This window comes from Erpetoichthys calabaricus, chromosome 1 (assembly GCF_900747795.2).
Source record: "Erpetoichthys calabaricus chromosome 1, fErpCal1.3, whole genome shotgun sequence".
In the NCBI taxonomy this organism is placed as follows: Eukaryota; Metazoa; Chordata; class Cladistia; order Polypteriformes; family Polypteridae; genus Erpetoichthys; species Erpetoichthys calabaricus.
This window is the reverse complement of record NC_041394.2, coordinates 332,980,832-332,997,297: the sequence shown is the minus strand read 5'-3', so window position 1 is coordinate 332,997,297 and position 16,466 is coordinate 332,980,832. Positions and strand designations below refer to the sequence as shown.

Sequence of the window (16,466 nt, the reverse complement as noted above, 5' to 3'; positions counted from 1 at the left end):
GAGACGGGAGGTGTTTCATTTTGAATCCGTGCCTGTTGCGATGCAGCACTTTGATTGATAGTTTGCGTAATGTGGATCTAGGATGTAGATTTGTGCATATTTGTGTTGTTGATTTGTTTCAGGGTGCACTGTTCCAATGCGATGCAGTATCTGTGCACATATGCGAAAGCAGTATGGGCCATTGCCTTTTGGTGGCCTGATATTTACTCCGGTATATGCAAAAGCAAATGAACTATTGTAGGATCTAATGCAGTTCATAAAGTTTTTACTTTTAGGTACATCGTTAGTTAGAAGCTTTAGTTGAGCTTTGCGTTTTTGGAGTCGAGACATTTTTTCATTTAGAAATATGGATAAGTAATAAGGAGTATTGCACTCACTGTTAATATGGAGCCTTTTCTGCGGTTGAACGGTTAATAGTGCCTTATTGTAATGAGATCCACCTATGCTGCATAGCCGTCTATTTTGTTGTTTCTTTCGTGTTCGTGTGTTTGTTCCTGTTATCCTTTCCTTTTCGTTTTGTACCCGTGACCGTGTATTCATGACTTGTTTCTTTCTCAGCATGTGAAATATGGATAAGTAATAAGGAGGATCGCAGTCACTGTTAATATGTTTCCTTTTCTGCAGTTGAACGGTTAATAGTGCTTTATTGTAAGGAGATCCACCAATGCTGACACCTATGCTGTCTAGTGTGAAGGTGTTGATGTTCACTTTAGAATATGTGGCTTTGGGTGTCACTTCTTATGGATGTGTGTGTGTGGGGGGGGGGAGGGGGGGTTGAGGATTGTTGTCGCGCGAGCGTCTTCTTTCTGTTTGTATTCCTGTGTCTTGTTGAATCCCCCTCTTTGTGTGTGTCCCGTCCCTTGCTTGTAGGGTCTGTGGGGTGGTTTTGTGTTCTTTTTTTTGTGTTCCATGGGCTTGTTGAATCCCCCTCTTGGTGTGTGTCCCGTCCGGTGCCTGTAGGGGGGGGAGGGTGCCTTGCTGTTGTGCGCGATCCTCTTTTTTTTTTTTTTTTTGGGTCTAGTTTCGTGTGCAATGTGTTTCGTGCTTTGCTTGCGTTTGAATACTTTTTTTATGTGCCTTTTCCTTTTTTCGGTGCTCTTTGCGCCTCATTTCTCCATTTTTCCTGTGCTCACTCCTTTTTTCTGTGGTCTTGTCCGCCTCTCGCGGCCCCTCAACCGCCTCTCTCGCCCTCTTTTGTCCGCCTTTCTCGGCTCCTCAGCCGACTCTCGCGGACTCTTTTTGCGCCTGTGCAGTACGTCTTTTTGCAGCTACGGCCCATTGCCGGATGTGCCTGCGTCCATCATCCGGTTTAGCATTCTCGGTTAGTAATATATATATATATATACTGTATATAATCCAACGTCTGTCTGTCTGTCCACTTTTCATGAGAGAACTACTTAACGGATTTAGATCAGGTTTTTTCTATAATTTGCTTGAACATTCCAGATGATTTTGCAACTTCTCTCATTGCGCTGTGTATCATAGATTGCATGCGGTACAGATTTATTTGTGCAAATCCGAGAGACATGTGGTGGGCCGAGGCCCTCCACACACATGTGCCAGCGTCGAGGCATTCCTTACCTCAGCTTAGCTAGTGAACAAGAGAACTACTTAGCGGATTTAGATCGGGTTTCTTTTCTATAATTTGCTTGAACATTCCGGTTGATTTTGTGACTTCTCTCGTCACGCTAAGAATCATAGTTCACTTGCAGGAGTGATTTATTTCTGCTAATCTGAAAGAAAGACTGCAGGCCAAGGGGAGCACAGCCTCACTCAAGCACCAGCCTCCGTTCGAGTTGCTCCACCTTTCGCCACGTGTTGCAGCGTATCTTACATCTGCTTAGCTAACGAACGAGAGAACTACTTAACAAATTTAGATCGTTTATTCTTCTATAATTTGCTTCAACGTTTCGGTTGATTTTGCGACTTCTCTCATTGCGGTAAGTATCATAGTTCACTTGCAGGAGTGATTTATTTGTGCTAATCTGAGACAGAGGCTGAGAGGGAAGCGTGATGTCAGGAGTGGGGAGTTGGGCAGGGCCCTCCTCACTGTCCTGTTTCACTACTATGTGGGTGGAGCCACGGAGGATGGCTGGGGTATATATACAGTATATATTGTTTAGATAGACAGATAGGATATGAAAGGCACTAGACAGACAGACAAACAGAGAGACAGATAGATAATGTGTGTGTGTGTGTTCTACGAAGGACTAGTAGTCTAGCAAAGATGGATTTTCAAATTACAAGAAATATTGCTGGCACAGACTCTGGCACCAAACCACCCTAAACTGATTAATGGATGATCTCAATTTCCCATAACACTGAATATCATTTGAGAGCACAGTCATACAGTGTTTAGTGCTGTTGACTTGCAACTCCAGAGTGTGGGTTTAAATCCCATCCTAGTCCCTATCTCTGCAGTAAAGAGTTCATGGGTTCGTGTCCCAGGTGCTCCATGCATGGTAGTGAGAAAAGCACTATAAAAATATAAAGAAAAATTATTATTATTATTATGTGAAGTTTGCTCCTTCTCCTAGTGTTAAGGTAGATTTTTTCTTTACCCACAGTATTAAGGGGGACTTTAAGATGTTCAAAATGGACAGCAGGTATAATGCGACTCCAGCTGGAGTACATTTCTGACACTTCAATCTTTAAACCCACCCATCTAGTCCCAGAAGTGCCCCTCACTTCATGATCTGTAAAGACATTTCTTTGTAGCCTCAACCTCCACTGTGTGCTTTTCTTATCTGTATGAAGAATAATGCTGGTAAATGGTGGCACTACCCTGAAAGTTGGGGTTTTAGGGGAAAAACAAAAATAATGCATCTCATTGACTCATTCAATTCAAAACCTTTCTTTGTCAATGGATTTATAAAATCTTCATTTTTTGCTGCAAGATTCATAGATCAAAACATGCTTGCATTTTTTGTGTTTGTTCAAAAAGTAGAAGAGTCCCTTTCAGGTACCTCTTGCCAGCACTACGCCTTAAACTAAAATTTAAAAAAAGGTCAGTGTAACACTTACCTTCCCCAGATGAAGTTGAACATGAGGGTTCCTTTTGGACAGGGCACTGCTGTAGTGAGGGGTCCCCGTGTTGCAGGTGGCCTGATCCAGTGCCTTCTTCATTTGCAGACACATGCCGGCACACACACTCTGATTTGACGTCTTCTTCCTTGACACCTCTACCAGGCTCATTTTTCTGAATGTCAGCACTAGCAGATATTCGTTCAGATTCCTCTTTAATGCCCACTATTGCCAATTCACAGTCCTCCTCCTTTTTAATGCCAGGATTGTCCTGCTGGTGGTGCACTGATTCCCATTCACAGTTGTCTTCTTCCTTAATGTTCACAATTCTTTCCTCCATGGTAGTCATGACCAGTAGGTTCCTGTGTAACTCTGGACTGTCCCCTTCCTCGCTCTTACTCATATCTTCATAGACCACATCTTCATGTTTATATTAAACGTTTAACTGCCTCTGGACAGATTGGCACCTGCTTCACTTTGTGTACTTGTTACTGGAAGTGACCGTTTCCTTGGAGTGTCTGAAGACAGAAAAAAAGTAAACCCCAATCAGAAGAGCCACAAAGCATACTTGACACATCGCCTTCAAATCTTCCTCTTAGTTTATTGTCTGCTGTCCTTGAACCCTGCCAACCTCTGTTCTCTGGCCTTTCTCGTCCCCTTTTATGTACTCCTTATATTAAGAAGAGCCCAAATGCTCATGATTTCCCAGATTTGGCCTCACTGGTTTGCTATACAACATAAACATAGCCTTGCATGACCTGCGTCTGGGATGGCGTGCGGGCGCCATATTAACCAACATCCAATGAGCCTATGTAACTACTTCTGTACACTTGGATTTATGAGAAGACCAGCGAGTCCACTAGGCCTCCCATGTCTACTTCACAGGGTGAATGTAATTCATTTGTGAGAGAACATTATAAACAAGGGGAATCCCCAGTGTTACAACAATTTCATTGTTGGGGGTATTATATTCTTGGGGATATTTCAGCATAGATTGACTGACCTAATTATCTTATCATGTGCACATTCTACATTTATTCTCTGACACTGCCTCTAAAGTAATCGAAAAATACTGTTTAAAGTCAATACTAAAAATAAAAATTCAAACATTATTATATCTGTGCTGTTAAATTAGCAAATTCTAAGATAATTCAGGATATTTTCCTCTAAACAAAACTCTTTAAAACTGTTTTTGTAACAACATGCTTTTAAAAGTCGGGTTTGTCAGAGAATCCCTCTGTAAGGTTTGGAACATTTGCTATTGAAATATTTAATTTTGAATCATTAGCTGGCTAAACAACTTACTCAAGAATAATATTTAATGGATGAGTTACAAATCAATTATAATTCAGATTTCACATCTCACAAAATTCTGATGCTTTAATTGTTCAAATCTCATCCTTTTTATTTTTTAACGTGTTCAAACTTTAAGGCTACATGTGTGAAAGCGATCTTATCAGTTTTACAGGACTCCACTATTACTCCTGTAAAAATAATCTTTTTGATTATTTTATACCAGCTGTACCCCATGGCTCTGCCCGCGTAGTAGTGAAACACGACCGTGAGGAGGGCCCTGCCCAGCTCGCCACTCCTGACATTACGCTTCCCCTTCCCCTAGGCCCAAAGCCTCTGTCTCAGATTAGCGTGAATATATCACGCCTGGAAGCGAACTATGATACTTATATCAATGAGAGAAGTCGTAAAATCAACCGGAACATTGAAGCAAATTATAGAAGAAAAATCGATCTAAATTTGTTAAGTAGTTCTCTCGTTCTTTAGCTAAGCAGATGTAAGATACACTGCAACACGTGACAAGAGGTAGAGCAACTCGAACAGAGGCTGGTGCTTGAGTGAGGCTGCGCTCCCCTTGGCCTGCAGTCTCTCTCTCAGATTAGCAGAAATAAATCACTCCTGAAAGCGAACTATGATTCTTAACGTGATGAGAGAAGTCACAAAATCAACCAGAATGTTCAAGCAAATTATAGAAAAAAGAAACCCAATCTAAATCCATTAAGTAGTTCTCTCGTGAAAAACGGACAGTCGTTGGATTTTTTATATATATTTTTTATATATATTTTATATTTGGACAAACTAACACCTGCAACACTTAGTCACTTGACTTCTTCAATGCCTAAACGTCTTTTAAGTGTTGTTAAAAGACAGGGGAACTGTACAAAGCGGTAAATGCTGTACTGTCCCAACTTTTTTTGGAATGTGTTGCAAGCCTGAATGGCAAGAATGGATGTCTATTTACAAATCAAATGACGTTGACCAAAAAAAACATGAATTATCTTGTGTTCATACTGTCTGCAATGAAATAAAATTTGAGGAGAATTTATAACTTGCTTTTTTCTTTTTTTATTCACATTTTCCACACTGTCCCAACTTTTTCTGATTTGGGGTTGTATATATATATATATATATATATATATATATATATATATATATATATATATATAGATGAGTGATCAGACTTTTCTAATGCTTAGCATTTGTATAAACCAAGATCTGGAGGATTAACTGGACTGACATAACGTGTAGTAACCACTCAAATGTCAGACAGAGGGGCTTTTACCATATTTGTCACATATACTCATTAACACAAGTTGTCTCCAAAATGAAAAGAATGACACAAATTTAGTGTTTGCATATTCACATTCAGAAATGAAGTATTTGGTTTTGGAAGTCATTGTAAATGCATTTTTCACGACTATGTATTTTTGTTAAAATATTATAGGTTGTTTTGAAGTATTGAAATTAGGGATGTGGGAATTCTGGGTCGATGCTGATATCTGATAATGTTTATGTACCTGCCTGCCAATGACAATATACACATTTATAAAACACAGAGTCAAATAAGATTTGGATGAAAATTACAGAGAAATGTCACCTTTATTTGTATAACACTTCAATTTTGCTTACCAAGTTAAGTAACTAAAAATAAATTATGTCTGCCACATTTGCCTGGCAAATGTATTGGTTTTTATGGTAAAAGGATTTGCAGGCTTTCACTTTTCTCTTTCTTTTAGATGAAACATACTCAACAAAATTTGAAGAAAAAAAAAAAAGAAAAACTTAAGAATAAAATGATACAACGAGAAAGGAACAAGTAAAATCACTTAAGAATGACATCATTCACAATCTTTAACACAAATGGCTTCTGTTGAACCACACTAAGCTGGCTGTTTGATCCTTGGTTTTATTGGCTGTAGTTTTAAATGCTACAGTACATACTAATTTCTCCTTTCTTTTTGATTGAATAAATCTAACCAAAACTGAAAGAAAACAATTATTAAAAATGGAAAGACATACAACAATAAAGTTAAATAAATAAATAACAAAACCTTTTTCTGCAAGTTTACCATTCCATTTTTTCAGCCTGAGGAGGAGGTGTTTCTTAAAGAACAAAAGCATCTCTAGGTCTTGTCACAGAAAATTCCGTTTATCTTTCAATTGACAAAATTAGAAGCCGCCCTGAACCTCGCTGTCCACGCTTGCACACGGGGCTGACAGGAACTTGCATGCTACTTTGGCAATAGTAGAGAACCAACTCCTCCAGTTGTTATTCCAGTCCCGCAGTGGATTTGCATTCCTTGCATTTTCCTGCAGAAAAATCTGCACCTGCCAGGTGGTATCATGTATTACCTTCAAAGATATATTTTATATCTCAAAGACTGACCTGCACTATGGCTTGCACCAGGCCTGTCAGAATCTTCAATATTATAAATAAGTAAAAGGTACTCAAACGTAGGGTAAATGTTTATGGAGCTTGAATGAAAGTATATACTACATGTGCCATTTTTAAAATATTAATATTTGGACTTTTTTGCTGTAAAGCATGAAGTGCCTACAAGTTGCTCATTATTGCTTAAGAGAAAATGAGGGCAAGGGACTCTTACAAATGGCAACACAATAACAGAGAAATAAGACACAGATGGCTCTCTCGCTCATTGAGATAAGATCCAGATCCACTTTGTTACAATACATAAACTGAAGAGCTGTGAGCCTTTACATATTTTACAAATAAAACAAATTCATTAAATGCTGCATTGTGATAAGTCTTTCAGTATTTACTGTGTATTGTAATTGTTTATTTAGCAGACAGCACTATTGAAAGCAATCTGTAAAAGAAGTTTAAATCTTTATTAAGAAAACTACTAAGTTAACACACCAAACACAATTTTAAAACAGAGCAGCAAATGTTATAGTTAGCTCAGATGCTAGATCAGTGTTTCCCAAACTCGGTCCTGTGGCCCTACTGTGGCTGCAGGTTTTTGTTCCAACCGGATTCCTAATCAGTGACAACACCTGATAGCACTGAGCTCATTTAATTAGCTGGTATTTTTTTTCTTTTATTCGACATTCAGAAAAGCATAACAGTATGATTTTTACATTTATAAGACATTTAGAAACATTTCTGCTTTTGCTATAGATTTAAATGCTTAACTCTCTTTTGTTGATTTCATTATACTTTGCCCTTTCTCTGTGCAGTTTTTCCCCCTTTGTTGTATCTTATTAATGACAATTTAAAACGAGCAGAGCAGACATGCAGGCAGACAACACTAAATAATCAAAGGCTGCAAGTACTTTAGCAACTGACCCACTAATGAGTAAATAATGGATTAATTGAACAATTAGAAGACCTAGAAAAATAGAATGAAAATCAAGATGAAAATACTGTTAAAAACAAAAAAAATACATTATTCCTATATAACTGCTTGGTACATTCATTTTTTTTTGCAAACTTAGTTTTCTAATTTCTGTATTGTTCCCAAAACACAGAACTTGGGAAATATCAGTTCACTTAATTAGCCCAGGAGTTCAATTAAAAACAGAAGCGGGTTGGAACAAAAACCTGCAGCCACAGGGGTTCACCAGGACCGAGTTTGGGAAACAAAAGTCAAAAAAGTCAAAGTGAACTTTATTGTCATCTCAGCCATATACAAGTATACAAATAGACAAAATTGCAAAGCTCAGGGTCCACAGTGTAACAACATGACGTACAAATAATAAATTAAAAATAGATTTAAAAATTTAAAGTTAAAACACAAACAAGACAAGACATTGTGCAAAGATAGGACAAAGAAGTAGCAGTGATATTGATGTGTAAGATACGTAATCTAATAAATAATAAATAATTTCTGTATTACCTATATCTATTATCAGTGTATACTAATAGTTGTTTAAGACGTGTAAACAATGACAGGTCAGAATGTTTCACAGCAGAAGGATATCAAGAGTGTCAAATCCTTCAAGGTCATTAAGAAATTTTCAGTTCTTCTCTACATGCACACTAGTCTTTGCAGGACAGTGGCTTGCATGTATAAAAGTTCTGTTTTTAGAGGTGGTTGAGGCCATGTGGAAGGTCCAGGGGGCAGCCTAGTGTTAAGGAGTCTAACAGCTTGGGGGTAAAAACTCTCCTGCAGCCTGGCAGATCTGGCTTTGATGCTACAGTATCTTCTCTTGGATGGCAGAAGTGTGAAAAGTCCATGTGAGGGGTGTATGGGGTCCTGCACAATGCTGCAGACCTTGTGGACACTGCGTTTGTAAAATATGTCCTGCAGTGAAAGGAGTGGCACCCCAATAATGTTCTCTGCTGTCTTCACTATCCTTTGCAGGCGCTTGCGGTCGGATATGTTGCAGCTGCCATACCAGACAGTGATGCAGCTGGTCAGAACACTCTCAATGGTGCCTCTATAGAAAATGGTGAGGATGGAAGGGGGAAGACTTGCTCGCTTCAGTCGCCTCAGGAAGTGTAGTCTCTGCTGGGCTTTCTTGATTAGTGATGAGGTGTTATGCGTCCACGTAAGTTCCTCAGTTATGTGCACACCGAGGAACTTGGTACACCTAACAGTCTCCACATCTAAACCGTTGATGCTGAGTGGGATGTGGGCAGGATGTGATTTTCTTAAGTCCACGATTATCTCTTTTGTCTTGTCGACTTTGACAGATAGATTGTTGTCTTCACACCATGTTGACAGCCGTTCCACCTCATCTCTGTATGCTGTTTCATCATCCCTGCTTATCAGTCCCAGCATCGTCGAATCATCCGTAAAGTTGATGATGTGGTTGGTGTTGTGCGTGGCTGTGCAGTCGTGAGTCAGCAGGGTGAACAGCAGTGGACTAAGCACACAGCCCTGTGGTGCTCCAGTGCTCAGTGTGATGATGCTGGAAGTGTTACAGCCCATCCGAACTGACTGGGGCCTCTCTGCCAAGAAGTCCAGGATCCAATTGCAGAGGGTGGTGTTCAGGCCCAACCTGCTCAGTTTTACAACCAGCTTTGGTGGGATGACTGTGTTGAAGGCAGGGCCTTGAGGGGCTTGAAACACTGCCCTAAATGAAAACTAGCAGCCTTTAAAAAGGGGTTTGTATTTAACACGGAGAATGCTGCCTGTTTAAGTAATGACTAATAACAATACACGTTAACAGCTGAGAAATACAAACTGGCTGCTCCTAAGACTTATGTGCAAAAACAGATTAGTAAAATCCTGCTATGCTGTGCAGCACATCTTATATAACATGATGACAAAGTTAATGTGAGGTAAACCAACAACTGCTCTTTCACATTAGATTTTATTATGGCCAGCTAAGATTATTGTTTAATATACAGGGTGATTCAAAATGCTTCATCCGATTTCAAAGTGCCATATTTTTACAACCGTGAGGTGCCTAGGAACCAATCACAAACCAACTGAAAGAGAGGGTCAGTCACAGAGTTTCTGAGTGTCACCGGAAGATGGCTCCCTTCAGTCTGCATGTTTCTCAACAACAAGCTCCCTCATCACTGGATTGGCCATAAAGGAGGCCACAATTTGTCCCACCACTTCTAGTCCCCAAGATCACCAGATCTCAAAATTTGTATTTTTTTTTTTTTTTTTGCAGGGGTATGTTAAGGATTCTGCTTACGTGCCACCAGTCCCAACAACACTGGATGATCTCTGAAATCACGCTGAAAGAGTACAATGACACCCAACATGCTCAATAGAGTATGGGATGAATTTGACTATCACATTGTTGTTGTCCGTTCAGCTGGAGGATGTCATATTGAGCCCTTGTAAAATTACACAATAAACTTTATGCTCACCTAAACCATTTACCAATTTGCTGCATTGGTCTGTAATGATTTATAAGTCAAATAAACCATTTTGAAATCAGATGAACTCTGTATTTAAATGAAATTAGAATAGTGACATTGGACCTGACTGCCATAGTTATTTCTGCTTATCGTTACTATATTTGAGACTCTACACTGCAACAGAATATTGACAGCAAGCTGTAAAGTATGGCAAACTTGGGATCCTGCATTCCTCCACAGCCTTTGCAAAGTTATGCGTGTTGTCTCGGAGCACTATGTGAATATTCTCATTGGGTATTTTCCACGTTTCTAACATTCCATGGAGAGTGCCATGACCATGTGTGATCCTCAGCATTTTTTGGACATGCAAGATTGCTTTCTGTAACTCAAAATTACAGTTGATCTACTGTGCAGTTAAACTAAGGGCACTTGGACTCGTATCTGACACCCAGTGTCACACACATGCGCATGGGAGGCAGTTAAAGGGCTTGAGTAATGGCAATTCCGAATCATACCAGGATTTGGCAGAGTGCACAGACTCTTTTTCTCCCTTTCCTGCAGACCACTCACGGAAGATTCCACCTGGCCCTCTTGACATCACTTCCGGGTCCGAGCCTATGGAGGAAGACCTTGCTGGCTTCAGCCCCTGTGATGTCACGTCCGGGCTCAAGCCTATGGCTGAAGACCCTTGTGAGCCTGAACCCTTTGACCTCACTTCCTGTCTTCCCCTTTAAAAGCCTCCACCTTTTCCCTATTCTCTCAGTTCTGTTTTGGACTCAGTTTTGTGCACAGCAGTGCTGTTTATATTTTTGCAACTTTGCAGCCAGGATACCAAATATACAGGTGGCTGCCCCAAACCTTGTTATGACTCAGAGTGGAGTTTCTGACACCATATATCAGTGGTAAAGTTTATGGCAGTGACATTGTGGACATGACTATATTACTGTATATACTTGTGTTTAAGTTCTCCCATAAATAAATCAGGACTTGATTTTACTGTATAATTTCCAGTATTTTATAATATAAGTAGAATGCGGAAAACCCACGCTATTGGTCCAAGAGATTATGATATGCTAATGCCCACCTGAGAGAGTAACCACGGAGCACACAGCCTTTTTTTTTTTCTATGTGTTGTGCCTATGTGACCATGCGGTAATACCCAAACTATTCCAAAGCGACGTTTGCACTGTTTGTGTATTTTTTGTAGCTCACACCCTTATATACCTTTATCGCAGCGAAAGGCAACCTTTTTCGAGTTGCGGCGCACTAAGTCCAAAAATTTTCCTTTGCGGCACACCTGAGGGACTGCCCGTAAATAAAGTCATGATGACACAATCTATGGACAATCGCTAATAAAAACAGTTAATTTTACAAGTTTGAAAGACATTTTATTAATAAAGGAATCAAAGGATAAATCTTAAATTTAATTAATGTGAACATTGAGATTGTTTTTCAGCACATATGAGATTGATGTGAGGATCAATTTTCAAAAGACAGACGTGCATTTCTTTGTTGATCATTTGAAGTCTCTTGTGTTTCTTAGACTTCATTTCCGTAAGTGTTGAAAAACCTTGCTCACAGAGATAAGAGCTTCCAAAAGTTGAATAACACTAGCAAATTTAAATATTTTACAAAAGTTTTCGCGGCGCCCCTAGAAAATTGTGCTTTATCGTAAGAGCATCCCTCATCTACAATGGAGCATTTGATCAGAAGAAAATATGAAGCTGGTTTTAAATTAAAACTCGTTGAAGTGGCAAAAGAAATTGGTAACTGTGCTGCTGCAACAAAATTCGATGTGTCTGAGAAACTGGTGCGAGATTGAAGGAGGCAAGAAGATGTAAATAAATAAATAAATAAGTGTTGTATTTTTGAACCGGTGTACAAGTCAGGGTCTGATTTTATGATCAATTTTTTGGGTTTCAAGACCCGACTTATACACAAGTACATACGGTATGTAGCTCTGGAAGTGCTCTGTTTTAGAGAAATGATGACTTGGGTATTGCGCAGTGGGGCCCAAGATGCTTAACCATCCTTTGAAATCCCACATCTTCCACAACAGAAAATAGCCGATTGTTCAGAGCAATAAATTCCACCACCTTTGCAGCAATTGTTTTAGCCGTTACACACTCTGATTTTTCACATGTAGAATCCCTCAGCAAAGGAATGATCAACACTTGCAAGCACAATCCTTCCTTACATCAGTCACTGACTTCTCAGCATTTTCTATATGGAAGGTGAGCACCATGCATGAAAACTAAGAACTCTGTACTGAGTACACAGGTCTTCTCTAGCTGAGGTAGAAATCCTTCCTTCAAATCCCTGCAACCCTTTCACACATTAAATTGAAATGGCTAAACCCAAGCAGAAAGAGGCAAAATCAACTGTGATTGACCTACTTTATAATCCATTTCATGTCTCCCCTGGCATGGAGCAAGAGAGGGAAAGAAAGAGCGCACAGAAAAAGAGAAAAGGCACCTCAATAGCAAACAAGAGAACACACACTGCACAGATGAAAATCAGCTCTTAACACTGGAAAGAAACAAAAATATGTTGTATTTTTGACTTACCCTAGTAGGTCTGTAAGTGATGGCAAAGAAAAAATTTTAATCTCATGGTTTCATGGAGAACAGAAATGAAGAGTGTTTCCTGACAGAATGGGAGTCTATGGTGACCGAGTATTTCCTTAACCTCCACCACCACCTGCATAAGCACAAAACATTTCATTCTAGCAGACAATATAGTGGAATCAACGTGATCTTGCAATGTTCAGCAGAATTTACCAAATATCAAACGAACATTAAATCTGTCTAAGTTCCAGGAATTTGACGTTAATATATTCAGATTTCCATGTAAATTTTTACGTGTGTACGATTCTTCATATAAAACATTTACCAAATTTCTTGAATTTTTTTTTGATTTTATTAAAATCAAATAATATTCCATACAAATAAGTCAAGTTTTACAAAAATAGGTTTGAAACAAATTTCTTGATTTTAACATCCCTAATGGAGACTGACTGGGGCAGCAAAAACCTTCAACCACTGCAGCCCTTGCAGGACCAGGAGTAAATGTGAATCAAACCCCATTCTCCAAGCCAGTCCTTCACATGTGACTATTGAACTAAGCAGCACAGAACTCAAGGCACCATTATTTTTGTTTGTTTGTTTGTGTTCAGTCCTCTTAAGTGTACATGTGACCTCAGACAGACCACTCACATATTCACTAGAGGAATGAACGATGTCAGGGCACTTTCAAACAGAGCTGAAACGTAATGTGCTTGAGGAACCCCAGAAACACATAGAACAAGGAACAAAGAGGACAAGAGGCGCACAGAGACACTCGGCCCACACACCTGCTGTGCAGCTGTCGAGAATGAGGGGCACATTTACATGACTTTGGGCTGTGCAGAGCAAGACTCTGAAAAGCAGGCAATGAAGGTCTGTAGTTTTCATAAACAAGTTAGACTTTGTCATACAAGCATAATTCTTCACCACACACATAATAAAGACAAAGTATAAAAATACAGTTTACTTTTGCAGATCTGGTACACCAACAAAATGACCCAGCTGTTGAATGATCATTATTGTAGGAATCAATTTTAGACAGTTAATGATAATAATAATACATTTAATTTACATAGCACCCTTCCGATTAATGTTAATGTTAAATTCACATGAGCGTCTACTTAATTTTATAGAATATCAGTTTCTCATAGTTAATTAGATTATGGTACAGTCTTTTATCCCCAAGAAATAGAACTTTCTTAGCTATCCGTGTTAATCAAGCTAGTTAGGAAACAGGCTCACTGCTGGACGCACGGACTGATAGATTAGTTTATAAACAGAACATTGGCATGCAGTTCTCTGATCATCTCCTGATCTTTCTACACCCTTTAATGAACACATAAACATCTGAAAATATGACAATATTTAAAGAGAAATAAAACAAAGTAAGCCTTAAACATAACTTACATTAAACAAGAACTTTGCTTTTCTTTTTAATATATTTTTTCTCTATTTTTTGTGTGTGCTGTTTTGCTTTTGAATTTATACTAAAATTTTTAAAGCAAAGATATTTGGATTGTGGAATAATTTGAACACACTTCACACTATTCTCTGAATTGTTCTATGAAGTAAGCTAAAGCTGCAGAACTTAGGACATTTTTGGACACAATAATAATGATAGTTTGTTGACTTATTTGGAATTTCTGTCAAGATTTCAGCAACTTCCATTCCAAAGGACTATGTTATAGTTTTTGATGTCACCCCAAAAGCTGCAGGGCATTTGCTAAAAGCAAACTAAAAATAAATTAGGATGGATGTCTTTTCTGGTTTAATTATTTTTGAATAGTATGAAAATCGAGGATAAGAAATGTAATAATCATACAAGGAATATCTGTAAATTATTCTTTATCCCAGCTTGTATGCCTTTTTCACATGCAATGTTTGATAATAAACTGGGAATTATTTTGGACATTTCTTGAAAGGTATTGTATGACGAGGTAAAGTGACACTATTTCAAACTGTTCCTAAACTTTATTAAGTTAAAACAGTGACTTTTAAAGTTTAGATATGGACAGGGTGATTCGCCATTTTTTGGAGAGCTGTATGTTCACTGCATGTTTTGCTACAAGGTGCGGTTTATAAGCATTTAAAGATGTACATTTAAGGATTTTGACATTTTGCTCTACTGTGTAAAATGAATACTTTTAATAATTAATAATTTGTCAGCTTTTCTGGGCAGACATGCAAGTTAGAATTTCAAATGTACACATGACAATAAACTTGACTAAATGTCATACTTAAATGATCCAACGGTACTCCTTCTTTCAGCACTTTAGTAAGTGAAGCTGAAGTATCATTTAAAATGTTTGAAAAACATCTGAATTATGCAATACAAAAATCAAAATACATAAAGGTTTCCCTTTTTGCCTCTGGATGTTATAAGGTCGGCTACTTTGTTCATATGAAACGCTCTGTGTTGGTTAGATAGATAGATATATAGATACTTTATTAATCCCAATGGGAAATTCACAACCATGGTTCTCTGATGTTTCAATATGATTTAACAAATATCTCACTAATTAAAAAAAGATTCCGAAAAAAGTGCGCACTGTATCCGGTCACTGCATTAACTCTAATGCATAAAGCATAAAACGTGCCCATCGGACTGAATCCCCCAAAAAACTATCCAGCGGTACAAAAGCACTGATAAAAGCACCTAGTATATCACATTGACACCAAGAGATCGATTCGGGAATATGCAGGGAAGACCAAATATTCATAAACGGCGACTACGAGGGTTTGGGTTTAGTGATGCGAGCGTGACCCCCAAGACCAGTAACCGGTAGGAACAATTCAGTCGACCCGATTGGCGACCGACCGACCGACCGCCACCACAGAAGGTACGAGCAGCCTTCGTGTGCCGCTCGGAGGCTGCGACTTCCACCCCTGACGATGGTGCTGCAGGAGTTTAATTTTATTCCCTCACTTCGCTCACACTTTTTCAAAATTACGTTAATGTGTACCTTTTCTTTTCCGTTTCATATGTCCACTTCTGCAACCAGGCCGCACGAGCGTCAATTCTTAATCCTTAATCTGCCAATCTGAAAGATTAGGGAGCCGCGCAAACACCTGGCACCGTCTCACTTGGTGTCGCTTCGGTGACGTCATCAAAGACCGCTCTATTTTTCTTGGCTACCAGTTCATTTGAGGAGAGTCAGTGTGCTGTGTGGATAAAAGCACGCCTCCCACTTTTCCGATTGTAACAATAAAATTATACGCAAGTGAACAATAAACAAAATTATGCGTAGCAAACTTTGGTGGATAACATTTAAAATACAATAATGCTTTCGTTTGATATTATATATAAATACACGTCTTCATTGCCAGGTTGGACAGGCCCGGGGTATTCGAGTACATCGAGCTACACAATTCATTTCGTCATTGTATCTGAAATCACTCTGTACAAGTACCCTATGAGAACTGTCCCCCTTTCTGTGCCCTTTATATGCATTTTACGTGCTTAGTTAAATGTCTTTAAAACAGGGTTGTGCTTTATGCACCTTATTTCCGCCAAAGGAAGAGTACGTTTTGGCATTGGCCATATGATAGCCAATGAAAATTAAGCGGGCGTTCTTTTGGACGTGTGAACCAATAAATAAGGGGCAGGGCGTTCCTGAAATCTTAAATGAAACGCCCTTTACTGCATTTCGACAGAACTATAGACACTGGGATTCTTTGCTGATGGAAATAAGAAATACAACACATTGTTGGACTAAACTGTCAAACACGATCGCTGTCATAACAAACAAAATAAACTTATTAGAAAGGTAACTAGGACTACAAGGAAAACGGCAGGGAAAAAT

At 38.9% G+C, this 16,466-nt stretch overlaps 1 protein-coding gene across 2 annotated transcripts in view; it reads right to left on the bottom strand.

The window, feature by feature from the left end:
• LOC114665320 (gastrula zinc finger protein XlCGF57.1-like) overlaps positions 1 to 15,770 on the bottom strand; it is an 895,535-nt gene extending 879,765 nt beyond the window's left edge. For both annotated transcript variants that reach the window (XR_007934569.1, XM_051925418.1), the window contains exons 1-3: positions 15,627 to 15,770; positions 12,667 to 12,799; positions 3,025 to 3,542 (exon numbers count right to left, since the gene is read on the bottom strand). Coding sequence is in view for 1 of the 2 variants with exons in the window: in XM_051925418.1 (XP_051781378.1) it covers positions 3,025 to 3,427 (403 nt within the window). In the remaining variant the exon portion in view is untranslated. The remainder of the gene's footprint in view (positions 1 to 3,024; positions 3,543 to 12,666; positions 12,800 to 15,626) is intronic.
• Positions 15,771 to 16,466: the final 696 nt, after the last annotated feature.